We start from the raw sequence: 16,964 nt of genomic DNA, 5'->3' as shown, positions 1-16,964 counted from the left end.
GTTGCGAGAATCTCTTACACATTTGTAATGGGTGAAATAAATGTATTTTTGTAGGATGGTACAGAGAGGAAAAGAGAGCCATGAAGTTCGCTATCCCAAGAATTTGGTGGGAACCCACTGACCACTCAAGCAACTGCTACTTCTGCATGGTGGACCCTTCCAAACGTCGGACTGGCAAGAATGCACCTGCTATCACGTATCCGGACCTTCATTCATCCATCGCACCAGTGCCACACTGCCATGAGCGGATGGTTATAAACTCAGCAATCATTGGAAAGATGTCATCAACCTCTTTGGGTCATGACTTGATTTGTGTTTCAATGTCAACCTCCACCGTCAGCAGTGTGGGTGTGTGGAGCGAGGTGCAATGATTGCCTGGCAGCCCTTTGATTGGTGTAGTTGCTTGTTCTATACCTACATTAACGTTACCTGCCCCGCCCATGCTGCTGACACACTTGGGCTACGCCCATCTCTCAACCTTTATAAACAGTTTGCCTTTAGAGGCTAACCTCCCTTTCCCTGATGACGACCGCTTGTGTTGCAATCGAAACGTTGTGGTTTTTGGTTTGTTATTTGTATTTTATTTTTATTACTGAAGGACCCAATAATAATTCTACATTATAGACTGCCAGTACGCTCACTCAGTTGAATAACCAATGCTACAGTCTACATTATAGACTGCCAGTACGCTCACTCAGTTGATAACCAATGCTACAGTCTACATTATAGACTGCCAGTACGCTCACTCAGTTAAATAACCATTGCTACAGTTTACATTACAGACTGCCAATACGCTCACCAGCTTAATAACCAGGCTACAGTCTACATTAGTGTTTTTATTATTATTATTATTATTTTTATTCACTTTATTTATTATTATTGTTTTTTCTATCTACGTGACTTTATCGAAATAACCAAACAATATGAATTCCTGCAGTCACGAAAGTTTGAAGTCACAATTGAGTGCAAGGGAAGACAAGCGTTATCACCGAATGCCTACGAAGCAGCCTCAAACGAGTAGCTGGTGTGATGTGAGACAAAGGAGGCCAGCCCTGGTGCTGACCACCCACCCCTTCGTGTTCTGTGTAGGCGTTCATTGGTGGGGGGGTTAGATGGCGTAAATATTAATGATTGTGTCGTTAGACCCACCACCACCCGACACAGTCAATTAGTAATGTTCGTCACGGAAACACAACGTGCCATGAGGTACTACTTCAGCACACCGGTGTGTTGGAGAGCAAGCGCCGTGTGGTTAATGCAGACTTGATTCCTTGCAAAAAGTATCTCTTTGGTGTTCGAGCATCTCCTGTTTTATTGCCGGAAAGGGTGAAAACCTATTATTATTTTTTATACTTTGATACTGGCAAGCAAGGTCCCAGGAAATAGCTGCTCACTCTGGGCTATAAATTGTCTGATAGTGCCATTGTCTTTGTGTTGTTTGACTTTTGGCATTCGCTGGTCTGACACCGGTGAGACAGGCCAATCAATTTCAAAGACAATGCTCATTTAATAATCATCAGAGCATGTTCACCACGAGTACCCTGTATGGTTAATGCAGACTTTATTCCTTGCAAAATATATATATCTTTAGTGTTTGAACATCTCAACGCTTCCTGTTGTATTGTCAGAAGGGGTAAAAATTGTATTATTATTTTTCATACTTTGATACTGGCAAGAAAGGGTCCCATGATAAGAGGGAGGCGAGGTGGGGGGGGGCAAGGTGGGGGGGAGCGAGGTGGGGGGGCGAGGTAGGGGCGAGGTGGGGGGGGGCTAGGTGGGGGCGAGGTGGGGGGGGGCGAGTTGGGGGGAGGCGAGGTGGGGGGAGCGAGGTGGGGGGGAGCGAGTTGGTGGGGGCGAGGTAGGGGCGAGGTGGTGGGGGCGAGGTGGGGGGGTAAAGGTGATAGGGGGGGGGGCAGCTGGCCCAGTGTGACGTCACCGCCCACCGCACGCGTCACTGAGAGAGCCATGGCCGCCTGCGTGCCCCGTGACTCGCGGCGTCTCCCCGCGCTCTGCGCGACCCTCTTCGCGGCGGTTCTGCTCTCCTCCCGAGGCTCTTCCGCCTTCTCCCTCCTACCGAAGACTTCACCGGGAGGAGGCAATGGTTCCTCCGTGGTCCCGCTGGTCATGTGGCACGGCATGGGTATGTGTCGCGTGTGTGGTGTGTGTTGTGTAATGGGGAGCGGTGGTGCAGCGGTTAGCGCTACGCTCACGGCCAACACCGGTGACGATTTTTCTGAAGCGGTCCTTGGCCTCCCACTAGGTCGAATCGGCCTAAAATGTATACCGGTGTGTAGTAAACATCGCCACTGGGGAGACAAAGGCGGACCAGCTGCGTGTGTGTGTACTTCCTGGCTAATTGCAGTGTAATTGGACTGCTATGTAGCCTATTGTTTAATTAAGCTAATTCCTTTAGAACGGCTCATTGATTTTAGTTTGTTGGCTTCGTACGGTGCGAAAGAAGTTCAACATACAGTAACATTGCGGTAGGAGAATAGTTAATGTTGCCGGTAGAATATTGTGGATCATAATGCATTTCACACGAGTGTGTCGATAATGCAGAGTAAATTACATACTCTGAGATAGACAGTCCCATATGCTCTTACAGGTGGTTGGTCTATGGTGTACTGTGTGTACAGAATGTGTTCTTTGTGTATATTGTAGTATTCTCAGTTTCTGGTATACATCATCACATTTTTATATACTGTCTGCCTTTGTCAGTGTATGGTAATACTGTGTGTGCATGTAGTTTGTTCACTGTAAAGCATCTTATACTCGATGCTTGTGTACGTGTCCTTGTCAGGATGTGTGTTATCGTTATCCAATATGGTTTTCTAAGTCTGATGCAGCACTGTGTGCATGCGGTGTATTTTTTATTGATGGTATTCTTAAGTCGTATGGTATTCTGTGTCCAGTATATAGCTGCATGTCATAACCACATTACTGTGTTTGGTAAAACGTGTCGCAGATTACTACACCTTGAACTTCTGAATGATAAACAATGAGGACTGTTGTTGGATGATGGGTGCAGGCTGTAATGTTAGCTGCGTCAGCGTGTTACTTGGAAAGCCCCTTGAACTGTAGTGATGTGGGCAAACCTCGTGACTGGCTCGCAGAGCACAGAGAAAATAAATGCTACGGTTAAAAAGCAGAACCTGAATCATCAACAGGGGCTTTCCATTGTAATGCCCAGTACAATGAGCATCCATCCCATTGCCATCAACAAAGCAATGCTGAATTGTCTAGGCAAATGATAATTTTAAGACTGAGTGTATGGTTTTGTCCCATGCTGAATAAATTTATCTAATATCCAAAATGCAGTTTTTTTGGGGTTAATCTAATATGCTTGTATCAACTATGCTTGTTCCATTTGCTGTTGCATCCTGTCCCAGCAGCTTTGTTTTGAACGTTATTCAACTGGGTTTGGAAGCCTTAAATGCTTTAGCCGTGCCCCCATCTGTCTTTATGTCTGTGTAACGGAGTCTGGGTTAATCTTGTAAAGATGATCCGGTGTACACAATACTTTAGTGTAACAGTTGTGTTGCTATCAGGGACTTATCCTGGAGAAAAACGAACACATTTTAAAAAAGGGTTGCCAAAAAAGTGCCGATTAAAACCAGCGCTAAAAGAATAATAAACAACCTTACATCGTCAAGGTGAAATCCACATTACACGTGACAGTGTATTGTGACAGCACGCGTGACACGCCGTGTGACATCTCTTCGTGTGGCTTTGGAACGTAAAGTTATCATAACTGAATAAACATACTTGTGAAGACAAACTCATGTGGGAGAGCGTTATGCTTGATTTTTCTTGTTGTTCAGCATTCAACCAAATTCATTGTCTCGTCTGTTTTTTTTTACCCTACCCCCCCACACACACTATTACAGGTGACAGCTGCTGCAACCCGCTTAGTTTGGGCAGCTTTAAGAAGATGATAGAGGAAAAAATTCCCAACATCTACGTGCTTTCACTTAAGATTGGAGATAGTGTGCTGCAGGTACAACAGCACTTGCCATACTGTTTTTTTTAATTAATTGACTGTTTCGTAATTAGCATGCTACAAGGATTGTAAAAATGCACAGAACATACATGAATAACAGTAATTATCAGCATATGTTTCATGATATATTAAAAATAATTGAGTGGCAATGATTACTTTAATGTTGATTAAATCATGTTTACAGTTGAGCCATTTTTAAAGAACTGCATTGCCTGATTCTATTTATATCTAAATTACTTCAACATTGAATCTTGTTTTCTTGTAATAACAAATGAGAAACTAGTGTACCACTGGGGAAAATAATAGAACACCGCACAGCGAAAACAATGTGTGAAATGTAATCATAATGATTGGAAAATTACCACCAATTTATATATCATACATATTTAAAAAGATGTTTTACATATGAAATCTACACCTCTACGAAGAACACAGCTTGTTCTTTGGTTATTTCGGTAAAGTCACGTAGAAAGAAAATAAATTAAATAATAGAATACGACGTTTCGATTGCAACACAAGCAACCAATCATCAGGTAAGTGTGAAATTTGAAAAACAGAGACACACAGAGAGATGTGTGAAAATCCAAATTTCACACTTAACTTCTAATTTAGCAATCTTTGGAGATCGTAATCAACCAGGCTATGCATTAACTGTGTTAGCCGACTCTCTGTGTTGCATTGCATTATATTTCCAAAAAAATTGCTAAGTTTGTTTTCTCAAACTGCCTATTTCTCTCTCAAAAAATTACCAGGTTCTCATAGGTCCATTCGCTCTTTCTTTCCCCTGGCTGCTTCGGGGTGGATTTCCACACAGCTCTCTCATTGACATGCTAATTTCTCTGCTCCAGCGGCTGCTCCAACAGACCCACCTTTCTCTCTGCCCCCCCCCCCTCTCTATTTAAGGCCTCGACACAGAGGCATTGGGTCTCTGTGTGTCTCTCTCTCTGTGTCTCTGTGTTGTCTCTTTCTGCTTGTGTGTCTGTCTCTGTGTCTCTGTGTTGTCTCTCTCTGCTTGTGTGTCCGTGTCTGTGTTTTGTCTCTCTCTCAAATTTAGTTCTACCCGATGACGATTGCTTGTGTTGCAATTGAAACGTCGTATTCTATTATTTAATTTATTTTCTTTCTACTTGACTTTACCGAAAGAACCAAGGAGTAATTCCTGCACTCACGAAAACTTCAAATCAAGTTTGAACACAGATTGTCCTATATTTCAGACCAAGGTATTGCAGGTAATTAATTTGCAATACCGTATGGGGTGGAGTGGGTGACCCATTGGTTAGGCCACAGCACTTTGAGCTCAGCCACTTGAGTTCAATTCCCAGCAATGGCTAGCATCAGTGGTGAGTGACGTCACAAACAGTTCTCGGCAGCTCTTCACCACCCGCACTGGCCAGCATGATGAAATTTGGTCCAACAAACCCCATGACTAACAGCATGGAGAGGTTTTCAGCAGTGTATTGACAAACGGTTGAAACGTATGTATGAGTTACAAAAAAAAATGTCTTCCCATCTGAAGAATTAATACAAATTTGTAAGATAAATTTACTATTGGACTGAATCCTTTATAAATGAGCTCTTACCCATGAAAATCACATTTACGGATGCTATGAAGTAGGAGTTCGTGTTATAAAAATACTGTGAACTTTTATTTATCATCTCTGGCCATGTTTTTTCATTGTGCAGGATGTGACCAATGGCTTCTTCATGAACGTGAATGACCAGGTGGACTTGGTTTGTCACATGTTGCGCAAGGACCCTAACCTGCAGAATGGATACAATGCCATGGGCTTTTCCCAAGGAGGCCAGTTCCTGTAAGTTAAATAGAAAGTCTCAAAACAGGTCTTTTGATATGTGTTATCACCACCAACTTCCTCTTTCTCAAAGTGGATGTTCTCACAGATAGAGGCGTGTAATGATCCATTGGGTGATTAAAATAGATGCTTAGGCTCACAACAGATGGATCAAATCACGAACGTTGTATGTAATTGGTTCGCGTCACTCCTGAAGTCACTCGAAGCACTGCATTGAACATCATAATGAGTTCTACATCGTGAGGGTTGTGGGGTAAGGCAGTAATGCTTTGGCGTTCACATATTTCCACCCATTGCAGCATTTTGTGATCTGCACAACATTCTATACTGATCTTCCTGTCCAAGGCATTCACGATGTAAAAAAAAACCGATTTGATTATTGGATTTAATCATGGCCCTGAATGGCAATAATTAATGACATCACAAGGGAGGCAAATCATTACATGCCTACTATATAATATGCTCTTCTGGTAAATTACTGATATGTGACACAGCCAATACTTTATTTCCACTGTACAACTGAGCTCCACTAGGTCTGTGCGGCTCAGGAGGTGCCAGGTTTTCCCACTGATGAACTACATTGTCGTGGTGTACTGACTGATGTTGCATGTATTGAATGTGTCTTTAACCCTGCATGCTAGGTCCCAAGCCAGATTCAAATGTATTATGGTTCCTGCTTAGCACTGAAAATAGACAGTGGAAACCACCAATTTTTTTGATTATATTGCTTTACTCAGGAGAGCCTCCTTAAGTCTCAACTTCCTAAATCTTCACAGTAGGGGGTGACAATTACCATGCGTTTCATAATCAAGTAATTGTGCGAGTATTTTTTTCTTGGGCAAATTTTCTTTCATGATGCTGACACACAGTGGCCTACTTTTCTTCGAATGGCGTCATGTGATCTTTACCGTCCACCGTGGTCAATACACCCTCGGTACTAACCAGGACGGCCTGCCGGAATTGAATGCGAACCTCTGCAACAAGCTAGATTTGAAGCTTTCGTGACTGCAAGGATTCATATTCTTAGGTTTTTTCGGTAAAGTCACGTAGGTAAAAAATTTAAATTAATAAAGGTAAAATAAAAATAAAAAAATAACAAAAATCACGACGTTTCGGAGGCAACACAAGCTTCCGTCTTCAGGGGTGGAACCGTCACAGCACGATAGCTGTACTTGATACAGAACCGTCACAGCACGATAGCTGTATCAAGTACAGCTATCGTATCAAGTACAGCTATCGTATCAAGTACAGCTATCGTATCAAGTACAGCTATCGTGCTGTGACGGTTCCACCTGAAGACGGAAGCTTGTGTTGCCTCCGAAACGTTGTGATTTTTATTTTATTTTTATTTTACTTTTATTAATTTTAATTTTTTACCTACGTGGCTTTACCGAAAAAACCTAAGAATATACTCTGCAACAAGCGTTCAACCTGCTACCACTGGGCCATGTCACCACTGCGAGAGGCCACGCTGGCTCGGCCCAGATGTGCGAGTGGATGGTACAAAGCTTCTCTTAAAAAACACGATAATTGCATTGAACTGATGGTGTTGTTGTCTCTGCAGGAGAGCGGTTGCCCAGCGCTGCCCAGACCCTCCCATGCGGAATCTCATCTCGGTGGGAGGGCAGCACCAGGGTGCGTTATGTCATCAGCACTTCGTTTGAATCTTCATCGCCATCAAACCCACGTTTGCCTTAATGTGCTAAGTTATTGCCTAATACTGTGCAGCTTTTGCTTGCATATTTGTATTGAATGTATTTTCAATGCTGTTAATTTATTCTGCACTAATACAGTAATGTAAGAAAGAATAAAACTGCTTTCTGGAAATGTACCTTTTTCATCTAAGTTTATTTTTACTACCCTATAAATGTAGGCAGTTCGATGTGAAATTATAACAAATGTTGCGATATTTAATTGGAGTATTAATTAAAATCTCAATGGATATATTAAAGTAGAATTATAGGCTATAATTCAGTGTGGATTTTACATTCTTGAAAGATTAAAATGATTGGTGGTGCCTAATCCAGTGCTTGAACTGTTGTAATGCAACACACGATGTTCCACAGGAGTCTATGGATTTCCAAAGTGCCCTGGTGCGGAATACCACTTGTGCGACTACATAAGAAAGCTGCTCAACAAGGAAGCATACCAGCCGCAGATCCAGAAGATGTAGGGCACCTTTTGAAGTATTTAAAATATATCATGAAAAATGCATGTCTTAACATACAAAGTGAAAACTGGTTTACGTTATTAAATGTATGGCAATTCCATTTTACTGCATTGCAGTCGTTTAAGTCAAGATGATGAGATTGACGTTGGATATAATTACGCCTTGTTTTATAAGGGGGTGCTGCCATTGTATAATGGATAGCACACTGGACTTGCAATCCGTTGTTTGCTGGTCTGATCTCGGGGTTTTCCCACACCTCTCAATCCGCCACTATAAATGGGTACGCTGCAGTCGATTGGCAGGTCACGTCTGGTGGGATAAAGTGTGGTTACTCCCACCTCTTACAAGATGTCCAGCCAGCATGGAAGAGTAGGCCAAATGCCCTCTAGTGGAGGCCCTTCTGCCAGCAGTGGCGTTAATAAGAAATCGTAGGGTTTACCATTGATATTGCAAGGACAGACAAAATATGATGCTGTTTGCTAAAAATATGCTTTATTTATTAATTCAGCCTGTCGAGACAATAGTGCGTGGGTCACGATGGAACCGCTTAAGATGATATTGAATGGGATGTTTTGTTTCATGTTAAATAGGATTGTCCAAGCTGAATACTGGCACGACTCGCTGAATGAAGAGCTCTACATTAACAACAGTGTGTTCCTGGCCGACATTAATCAGGAGAGGGTGAGATGCTGCTTCGGTGATATCACCGAGTATATATTTTTATGGCTTCTCAATATTAATAGTCTTAACTGTGTTAACCTTGCAGATATATGACCAAAAATTATAACTAATACACATTTACATGTAATATGATGTTAAATGTCTCGATACGGCTGGCAGAAAGCCAGTAATAGTTTAGTTATTTTATGTAAAATCTAATTGCGATACCACGTTGGCAGTGGTCCATAAGCACGCAAAAGACCTCTGCTATGTCGAAGGGCCTTTGCCTGAAAACATAATCCATTATACATAATTTGCTATTAGAGCAGTGTTATTGATGATTGTAAGTTTTAGTTATTTGAAATGTAAGCAAAGTTTTGGAATCCATGCTACACAAGCATTTAATGTTGTGGGCAACAGTTAATTTCCCTTGTTTGTGATTTCCATTTTTCACAGGTTGTCAACCCATCGTACCGTGAAAACTTGAAGAAACTTAACAAGTTTGTGATGGTTATGTTTAACCAGGATCAAATGGTTGAACCAAAAGAGTCAGAGGTAAAAAATATATTTAAAAAACTGGAATTACCAAACCTAAATATGATTTAAATACACGAGATACATAACAAAAACATATATACAGTATAGGGTGATCCAATTATAGATATAACCCACTGCTTTCTAATGGCCCTCGTACGGGTAGATTGTGATGCCATATTCATACTGTTCTATTGATTCTTAATAAACAAATACATTCTGCAAATGTTGCAACCGGAGACATCTCTCGCAAATCATATTTCAGTCATATCACATCGTTGTGCTCGGATTTTCCCCTGCCTATGTTAGTGGTTTGGCTTCTACAAGCCCGGACAGGCGGTGGAAATCTACAAGCTGCAAGACAGTTCCCTCTACACAGAGGTAAGTTTGCACAGCACAGCATCACCGGTATAAAATGAGTAGAAATGTGTTGTGTTGGATCACGTTGCGGATTTAACCTTGCATACTTGATATGATCCGTTTAGAGTGCATTGGGACTCATTATGCCCTTTGCAAAGCACAACTGCATTAGCATATACATAGTGAGTTTTTATTTTGTGGGCTATTTTATAATCCGTGGTCTGTGTGCGGCAACTGGCAGAGGGCCCCCACTTGTGCTTGGTCAGCATGCGGCCAAAGGAGCTAAAGCATCTGTTTAGTGGAAAGTACACTCTCCGTTGTGCGGTTTGGCGCATTCATTCGTAATCAATTCCAAAGTATAGTTTTAATTACTCGAAAGTGAAATTAATGAGCATAGTTGTAACGGAGCCACACAGTCTGAGAGACACACAATGCACTCCCAAATTGTACAAGGTGCATTGTATGCTTTGTAATATCCATTGGCTGTCATATGAGCTTAGGCTAATTTGACTACATATATTGTAAATAATGACTATGAGGTTTCGAGCAGTTTGAAATGTGCCCAAGATAACTGGAACAGACTGAACACATTTGAGACGCGAGCCTTTCCTTTTAAACATGAACATAATCAATTGCAGAGGAATAAAAATGACTGCAGTATCCGTGCGTTTTAGACTTGATGGATTTAAATAAGGCAAAAGTGACTTTTACACATTATAAATGTTGGGGTTGCTTGCAGGATCGCTTGGGGCTCAAGGAGATGGACCAGGCTGGGAAGCTCGTGTTTCTGTCATCCGACACGGACCATCTGCAATTCACTGACGAGTGGTTTGATGAAAATCTATTGTCCTACCTGAAATGAAGATGAGACAAATATGATGCGGGGGTGTGAATATTTTTTCTGAGAATGTAAAATTGCGGTAGGCTGGTGGTTTTTTTTAATTATTAAAAAGGGGTTTTCTTGTTATTTTCATTGCTTCTAATAAAACGTGTCACTTGGGTAGTTGTAAGTATTTTCATGCTATACACTTATGTGGTTTATACTCTTGGGTTTTTTCGGTCAAGTCACATAGGTAAAAAAGAAAATGAATTGATTAAATTACGATGTTTCGGAGGCAACACAAGCTTCCGTCTTCAGGTGGAACCGTCACAGCAAATTTACTGGAAAATTATGGACCCTAGAATTAACTTACATGGTTTGTTGTGGGGGTACCGTTCACACTTTTCACATCTATGGAACAAGTAAACAAGCCAATCTTTAAATGGTAATTACGCACTTTATAATAGCATATTGCTTTATTCTGCTTATATACATTCATATGATGAACAATTTTTGACACATTGTATCACTATGTTCTGCTTAACGTTGGTAAAGCTTCAGATGTATAAAATAACAGCACGTATGTTTAAATTTGCACTGATATAGAAAGATTAAATATTGCAAGTACCATGTTAACATTTAATAGCAGCGCTCATAGTACCTATATATCCAAACTTACTGCAATAGATGAACGAAAAGGTAGTTTTTAGTCAGGTATCAGTCTATGCATCCAGTAGCGTTACACAGTTTACAAAGGTAAAGGGGCAGCCCTGCAGTTAGTTGCCCACACCACTGCTGGTGGAAGGGCCTTGCAGTATCTTAATTTAAAACTTAGTATTTACCCATGTAGAGGAAAGGGGGGCAGCATTATCTTGCAATGATTTCCCATGCAAAGCTCGAGCAACACTTGCCAATAAAATGTTCACAAAAAATGTTGAAAGTATTTTGGTGTGTTTTGATTGTGCATGACTACCACCAGGCCACCCCTTATGTAATTATTTTAAAAATAAATTATTTAAAAAAATGCAACGTTTTGTTGAGACAAAGCTACTATGTGGTGTATCCGCAATCGGGGGTTTCACACATTCCGATAAAAAAGCAGAAAAAAATGGCACAAATTTCCGTTTTTCATACGTAAGATGACATGTGCGTCCTTTTAAAATAAGCTTTTATACATGCTGATAGACAAGCCACCGGTGTTGATTCTGTCAAAAAACCCTGAAATTCACGTATTGAAGTTAATGTTTATGTAAATGCTACTCTGTATCGTAACAATCACCAGTCATTTAACATTTAAGGTGAGCTTAGAACAGATACACTCAAAGCAGTTTGTGAACGGTGATTTGATATCGCTAAGAAGACACCACCAGATGTTAACGTTTCAATTACTGTTCATCTGAAAATATGCCGAGAGGCTTATGAGCTTAATGGAAGGCGTAATTTTCTGTTTTAATTCACACCGTGTCAACCGACGGCGCAGGATATCACGAGTTGTGTCATCCCAAAAAAGCCGTCATTAATTCTAGATTTGAAGCTTTCGTGACTGCAAGGAATCATATTCTTAGGTTTTTTCGGTAAAGTCACGTAGGTAAAACATCAAAATTAATGAAAATAAAATAAAACAAAAATCACGACGTTTCGGAGGCAACACAAGTCTCCGTCATCAGGTGGGACCGTCACAGCCGAATTAGCTGCATCGGCTGAATATAAAAAGCCGTCATTGTCCGCCCTTTATTTTGCAACCAAAGAATCCGTAACTGAAATTCCAGTTTTCCATCAATAGATGGCACGACAATACCAGCACGAATGCTGACGTTCACTGCTTATGCGTTTTTGCAAAGGCAGGATTGTGGTGGGAAATGATGGTGGCTTTGGCAGGCTTTCATCCAGCAGTGGATTGACCATGGCTGATGATAATTATACAGTATATTTCAAAACTAGAGTACTTGTACAGCTTTTTCCAACCAAAGAAAATACGATATATTAGTACTGTAATGTAAGCGAACTAACCAATTGTGACATTCTGATTTAGAATCCCCTTTTGGTATTAAATAAAACCTGATGGACATTGTTTAACTAATTCTAGATTAGAAGTTTTCGTGACTGCAAGGATTCATACTCTTTGTTTTTTTCGGTAAAGTCACGTAGGTAAAAATTTAAAATAAATTAAATCACGACGTTTCGGGTGCAACACAAGCGTCCTTCTTCAGGTGGGGACAACTTAGCGAAAGCACACCGCTTAAGTGTGACACACTTGAACATGATACTTGATGTGTGACACACTTAATTGGTTGTGCTTTCGCTAAGTTGTCCCCACCTGAAGAAGGACGCTTGTGTTGCGCCCGAAACGTCGTGATTTATTTTATTTAAAATTTTTACCTACGTGATTTTACCGAAAAAAACAAAGAGTATTGTTTAACTAGATGATTAGAACATGTACAATCGACTGTTGGATGAAGGTCTCCCCATACCGTGTTGGTCATGGGGATCACTGCAACGATCCTCCGATAAATAAAAATGTTTTTGTTGAACAAGAAGAGGACGTGTTTCTTGAACATGATACTTGATATGCGAAATTATGTAAATTTGAGACAATTGTTTAGATGGAATCCACAATGGCATGCAAGTCAAGGCAATTTAAACAATAACATGTGTTTGACTACGTTTTTTTTAATGCGTTTAATCTGCTATAACATGGATGATCGGAAAACATGGACGTAACAAGGAAGATGGAACAAAAACTTGAAAGTACAAAAATTTGCATGGAGATACGCATGCTAGGAATTACACAGAGAAACAGAAAGAGGAACACGTGGTTCTAGATTTGAAGCTTTCGTTACTGGTCACCCCGTGGATAAGAAAAACGTCAACAGGTTAGTGACATTGACTAAAGTAGAACAAATGGGCTTGGGCAGGACACGTCGCTCAAAGGGATGATGTCCAATTGCCAAGAACAACGACGGAGTGACGGCTAAGGAATGGAACCCGTCCAAGAGGATGTACAGAGGAGGTAGAGTGACGACATCTGCTTGTCTGCGAGCGCTTGATGGAGTGATCCATCGCATGAATGTGGGAGATGGGGGTGGCTTGTGGAGGCCCTCATCCAGCAGTGGATTGACCAAGGCCGATGATAAAAAACATTTTTTTGTTAAAACACATTCCTGCAGAGGGAGCTGGTAGGAACGTTGGGTTGCTCGGTCAATGGCCAGGGTCAACGGCGGCGTGGTGTATTCCGCAAATATGGCCGACTGAGGGTGGGCACAAGCCGGCGTGAGTAGGTTAAACGTTGAGTTTTTTAAGGGCATCACGGGGTGACCAGCCCCTCTCCACCCAGCCCCACCCCTCCCAACCCCCACACAGCCCCACCCTCCCCACCAAGCCCCTCCCCACCCTCCCCTCCCCACCCAGCCCTACCCCTCCCATTTTTGGATGCACGACGGACGGACACAATAATCCCCTGTGGGCTGGTGTAACCAGAAGGTTCCTACCAGTATGAATGGTACATTTCAGGCTTCTGCAGATTTGACTATCCGTGTCGTCAATTTCAGTGTAAGAGCTCCTTGTGGTGCATAAACCTGTGCACTGCTTTAAAGATTCCTCCATGAATATGATTAATATTCAACAGGCACTGATATTCTCTCCAAAGAATGAGCCTTCAGCTACCCAGCTTAAAATTATAATTACAAGGATACCTCACAAGGCCTGTATTCACATGCAAATAACAATGGTGGTGTCATTAAAATTGTGTATATGAACATTTCCATAAGAGTTACCTGCTGCCTTCGTATGCAATTGCAACATGTAGTTATCATATGGTGATACAGTTTTAACTGTTAATGTGCCCAAAATGATGATAAATTGTTACTCTTCAGTTAACCATTTAGACAATGCTGTAATTGAATATTTGCCTCTTGTTGATAGTCTTACCGGGTGTTAGCACACTGTTTCTTACATGTTACCATACACTGTGACAAACAACTTATTCAGCTACTTAACAACTCGTCCAGCAGTTTCTACGTGTAAACAATGTGTTTCTGTCAAGGAATTGTGAATAGAGATATAATTTCTCATCTAAAGAAATCGTTACCTGTTATTTTTGGTTTAGTTTGTAAGCAGAGCTTGAATTTCCAATCTTTTCACATCTCCCTACTTACATGAAGTTTGTTGTCACCAAAGTGATCTAAAAGTCCATCGTATGCCATTCAAGCATCTCTGCTGGTTGCTAAGATGAGAGACAGTGATAAGTTAAGGTCACAAACAGCACGGAAGTTAAATGCCCAATAAAGCACGCGCGGAGCGTGTGGTCACGGTACAAAATACATTGACATTGGTGGGGACTTTTTAAGGTTGCTTCCTACACTTGGGTGAATTTTATTTAACTCCTTAAATTCCCGCTTTGAAACAGTTATCCGTTCCAATCCACTGCAATGTAGAATTAACACTGATAAAGTTGCATGCTTCAAAATTCAGTTGTGAATTGTGAGTTGTTACTCAAACCATTCGTTTAAAGATATTGGTGAGGTTAATTATTCGGACCGATTTCACCTTGGTGGGACGTCCGTTTTTAAAAAACATTTGCTCTTAGGCTTTACCCTTTCTGGATATAAACGCAGGTGTTCATTTGTTCAAACACCAACTAGACACCAATTTCAAGGCATCACGTCTGCATTAACCCACACGTGCTTGCGGCAAAGCATGCAAACAAAACATGCTCTGATAATATATGCATTTTTCTTTTAAACTGATTGGCCTACACCAGAGACAGCCTTGTTCTTTATGGCCTTGTCTCGCCAGTGTTCGACCAGAGAACGCCAAAAGGCGATCAGTACAAAGGCGATGCAAATATCAAAGCATTCGCAACATGGGTTGTGCAGTTATATCTATGGGACCTTATTGTGCAGCATTCAAAATAATGAAATAATAATATGTTTTACCCTTTATGGGTTCTGTGTTTTATCTCTCTCTCAAATGTAGCATTCTCAGGAAGAACGTAATCAACCAGGTAGGGTGTTGACTGTTATTTTTTATCCGACTCTCTGTTGTATTACATTACATTTCTAAGTATACTAGATTTGTGTTTCTATTTCATTTATACCTGATGATGATTGCTTGTGTTGCAATCGAAACGTCGTATGCTAGTATTTAATTTATTATTTTATCCTTATACGTGACTTTACCGAAAGAACCAAAGAGTAATTCCTACAGTCACGAAAGCTCCAAATTAAGTTTAATGACACAAGTATTAAGGCTGTTCAAATACAAAATAGACGCACCTATTTGAAGGCATCAAGTCTTCATTAACCACACATACTTGTGGCAAAAACAAACACGCTCTGATAATGTGTGTTTGCGTGTTTTGCCACAAGTGTGGTTAATGCAGCCTTGATGCCTTGCAAAATAGGTGTCCATTTGGTGTTTAAACATCGTATCACCGATGTCATTGACAGAAAGGGTATAGCCTGTTCTTTTCCCATCATTTTGATGCTGGCAAAAAAAATCCCATAGATATGGCATTTGTTATTGTTGTTAGTGTAAGAATGTAGATCCGTGCAGCACAAACAAACCTGCCTCCCATTTTCCCTTGGAACTACAGTGCCATATCTGACACGCTGGGGACTGAGATATAAAGGTCAGATATGTGAATGTCTATAGAAAATGACGGTTACAGTTGGGTGTGGACAGTCAATTGGCCAAGGTGTGCATCTGTGGCACTCAGATTTGCGATTGACTTTTCAGTAAAATCTGTTGCTGGTCATTGTTTTAAACGAGGTGGGCAAAGTTGGTTTTGTTGCATTACTTTATTTACAATAATAAAACACTGCGTTGCATAACTCGGTATTTTCACACATTTTATGTTCGCATTGTGAGGCATAATGCAACTCAATGCCCTGGTGGGAGCACCGTCATTAAAAAAAAGCAATAACACGGTAATAGCTGACCCTGAGGACTGAACATGCTCTTGAAAGCTTGAAGGCAAACAAAAAAAAGTTATTTTTCTGCATCATTTATCAAGTCATCTCGGGTTTCCCGTGAGTAATATACTCTCATGAAGTTGTTGACAATTGTATAAAACGACTTTATAGTCTTTATGGGGCAATTCAATAACGTAGGAATCACAAAAAACACAAGAACTATGCATCCTGTATGGGTTAACTAATTTCTGTTCCGTTAAAAATTATGTGTTGAGATGAGAAAACATTTCCAACAGCAAGATGGGTGGCTATGAGCCTGTGTATTGAAGTAATTTACAAAAGAGCATCATGGCATTGCGCCTGAGTTGCTATTTCGCTTGTCATTATTATTTTTTCCCAGTGACAGAATCCGTGGAACAGCAGTAATATGCACGGCGTGTGTATGCTTCCGCAGACTGCCAACTTTTCCCATTTGAAGGGAAGATTATCTCTTCTGTTTCACACTGGCCAGTTGCGTTGACATGGACGTAGGCGCCCACGCATTACCCTTCCGTAACCAATCACACAGCTGACAATAGAATGGATCCATATTTACTGCTGGTTTAGCAATGGCAATGTCAGCTTGAAAACCTTGCCAAGAAGCTTTCAAGGAGAAATACATTTCTGGGCTGAGTCCAGCATGCTGTGGCCAATCTAG

The 16,964-nt window shown here is 41.0% G+C and overlaps 1 protein-coding gene across 1 annotated transcript; it reads left to right on the top strand.

Moving 5' to 3' along the window:
• The first annotated feature begins 1,911 nt into the window (after window positions 1-1,911).
• PPT1 (palmitoyl-protein thioesterase 1) lies at window positions 1,912-11,293 on the top strand. Its single transcript, XM_078860900.1, has 9 exons — window positions 1,912-2,140; window positions 3,888-3,997; window positions 5,684-5,811; window positions 7,376-7,446; window positions 7,878-7,980; window positions 8,572-8,662; window positions 9,098-9,196; window positions 9,485-9,556; window positions 10,275-11,293. Exons 1-9 carry the CDS (start codon window positions 1,966-1,968, stop codon window positions 10,395-10,397), a joined length of 972 nt encoding a protein of 323 aa, XP_078717026.1. The 5' UTR covers window positions 1,912-1,965; the 3' UTR covers window positions 10,398-11,293.
• Window positions 11,294-16,964: the final 5,671 nt, after the last annotated feature.

The sequence above is a fragment of the Lampetra fluviatilis genome, chromosome 11 (assembly GCF_964198595.1).
Source record: "Lampetra fluviatilis chromosome 11, kcLamFluv1.1, whole genome shotgun sequence".
Classification (NCBI taxonomy): Eukaryota; Metazoa; Chordata; class Hyperoartia; order Petromyzontiformes; family Petromyzontidae; genus Lampetra; species Lampetra fluviatilis.
The sequence above is the reverse complement of the archived record's forward strand: the minus strand, read 5'-3'. Positions and strand labels throughout refer to the sequence as shown.

What these genes read in the sequence shown, in the direction of transcription:
- PPT1 (XM_078860900.1), top strand. Translation starts at nt 1,966, where the DNA reads ATGGCCGCCTGCGTGCCCCGTGACTCGCGGCGTCTCCCCGCGCTCTGC. An exon ending in GGTGGGAGGGCAGCACCAGG is followed by an intron (nt 7,447 to 7,877) that starts GTGCGTTATGTC and finishes GATGTTCCACAG; the next exon opens with GAGTCTATGGATTTCCAAAG. An exon ending in CCGACATTAATCAGGAGAGG is followed by an intron (nt 8,663 to 9,097) that starts GTGAGATGCTGC and finishes CATTTTTCACAG; the next exon opens with GTTGTCAACCCATCGTACCG.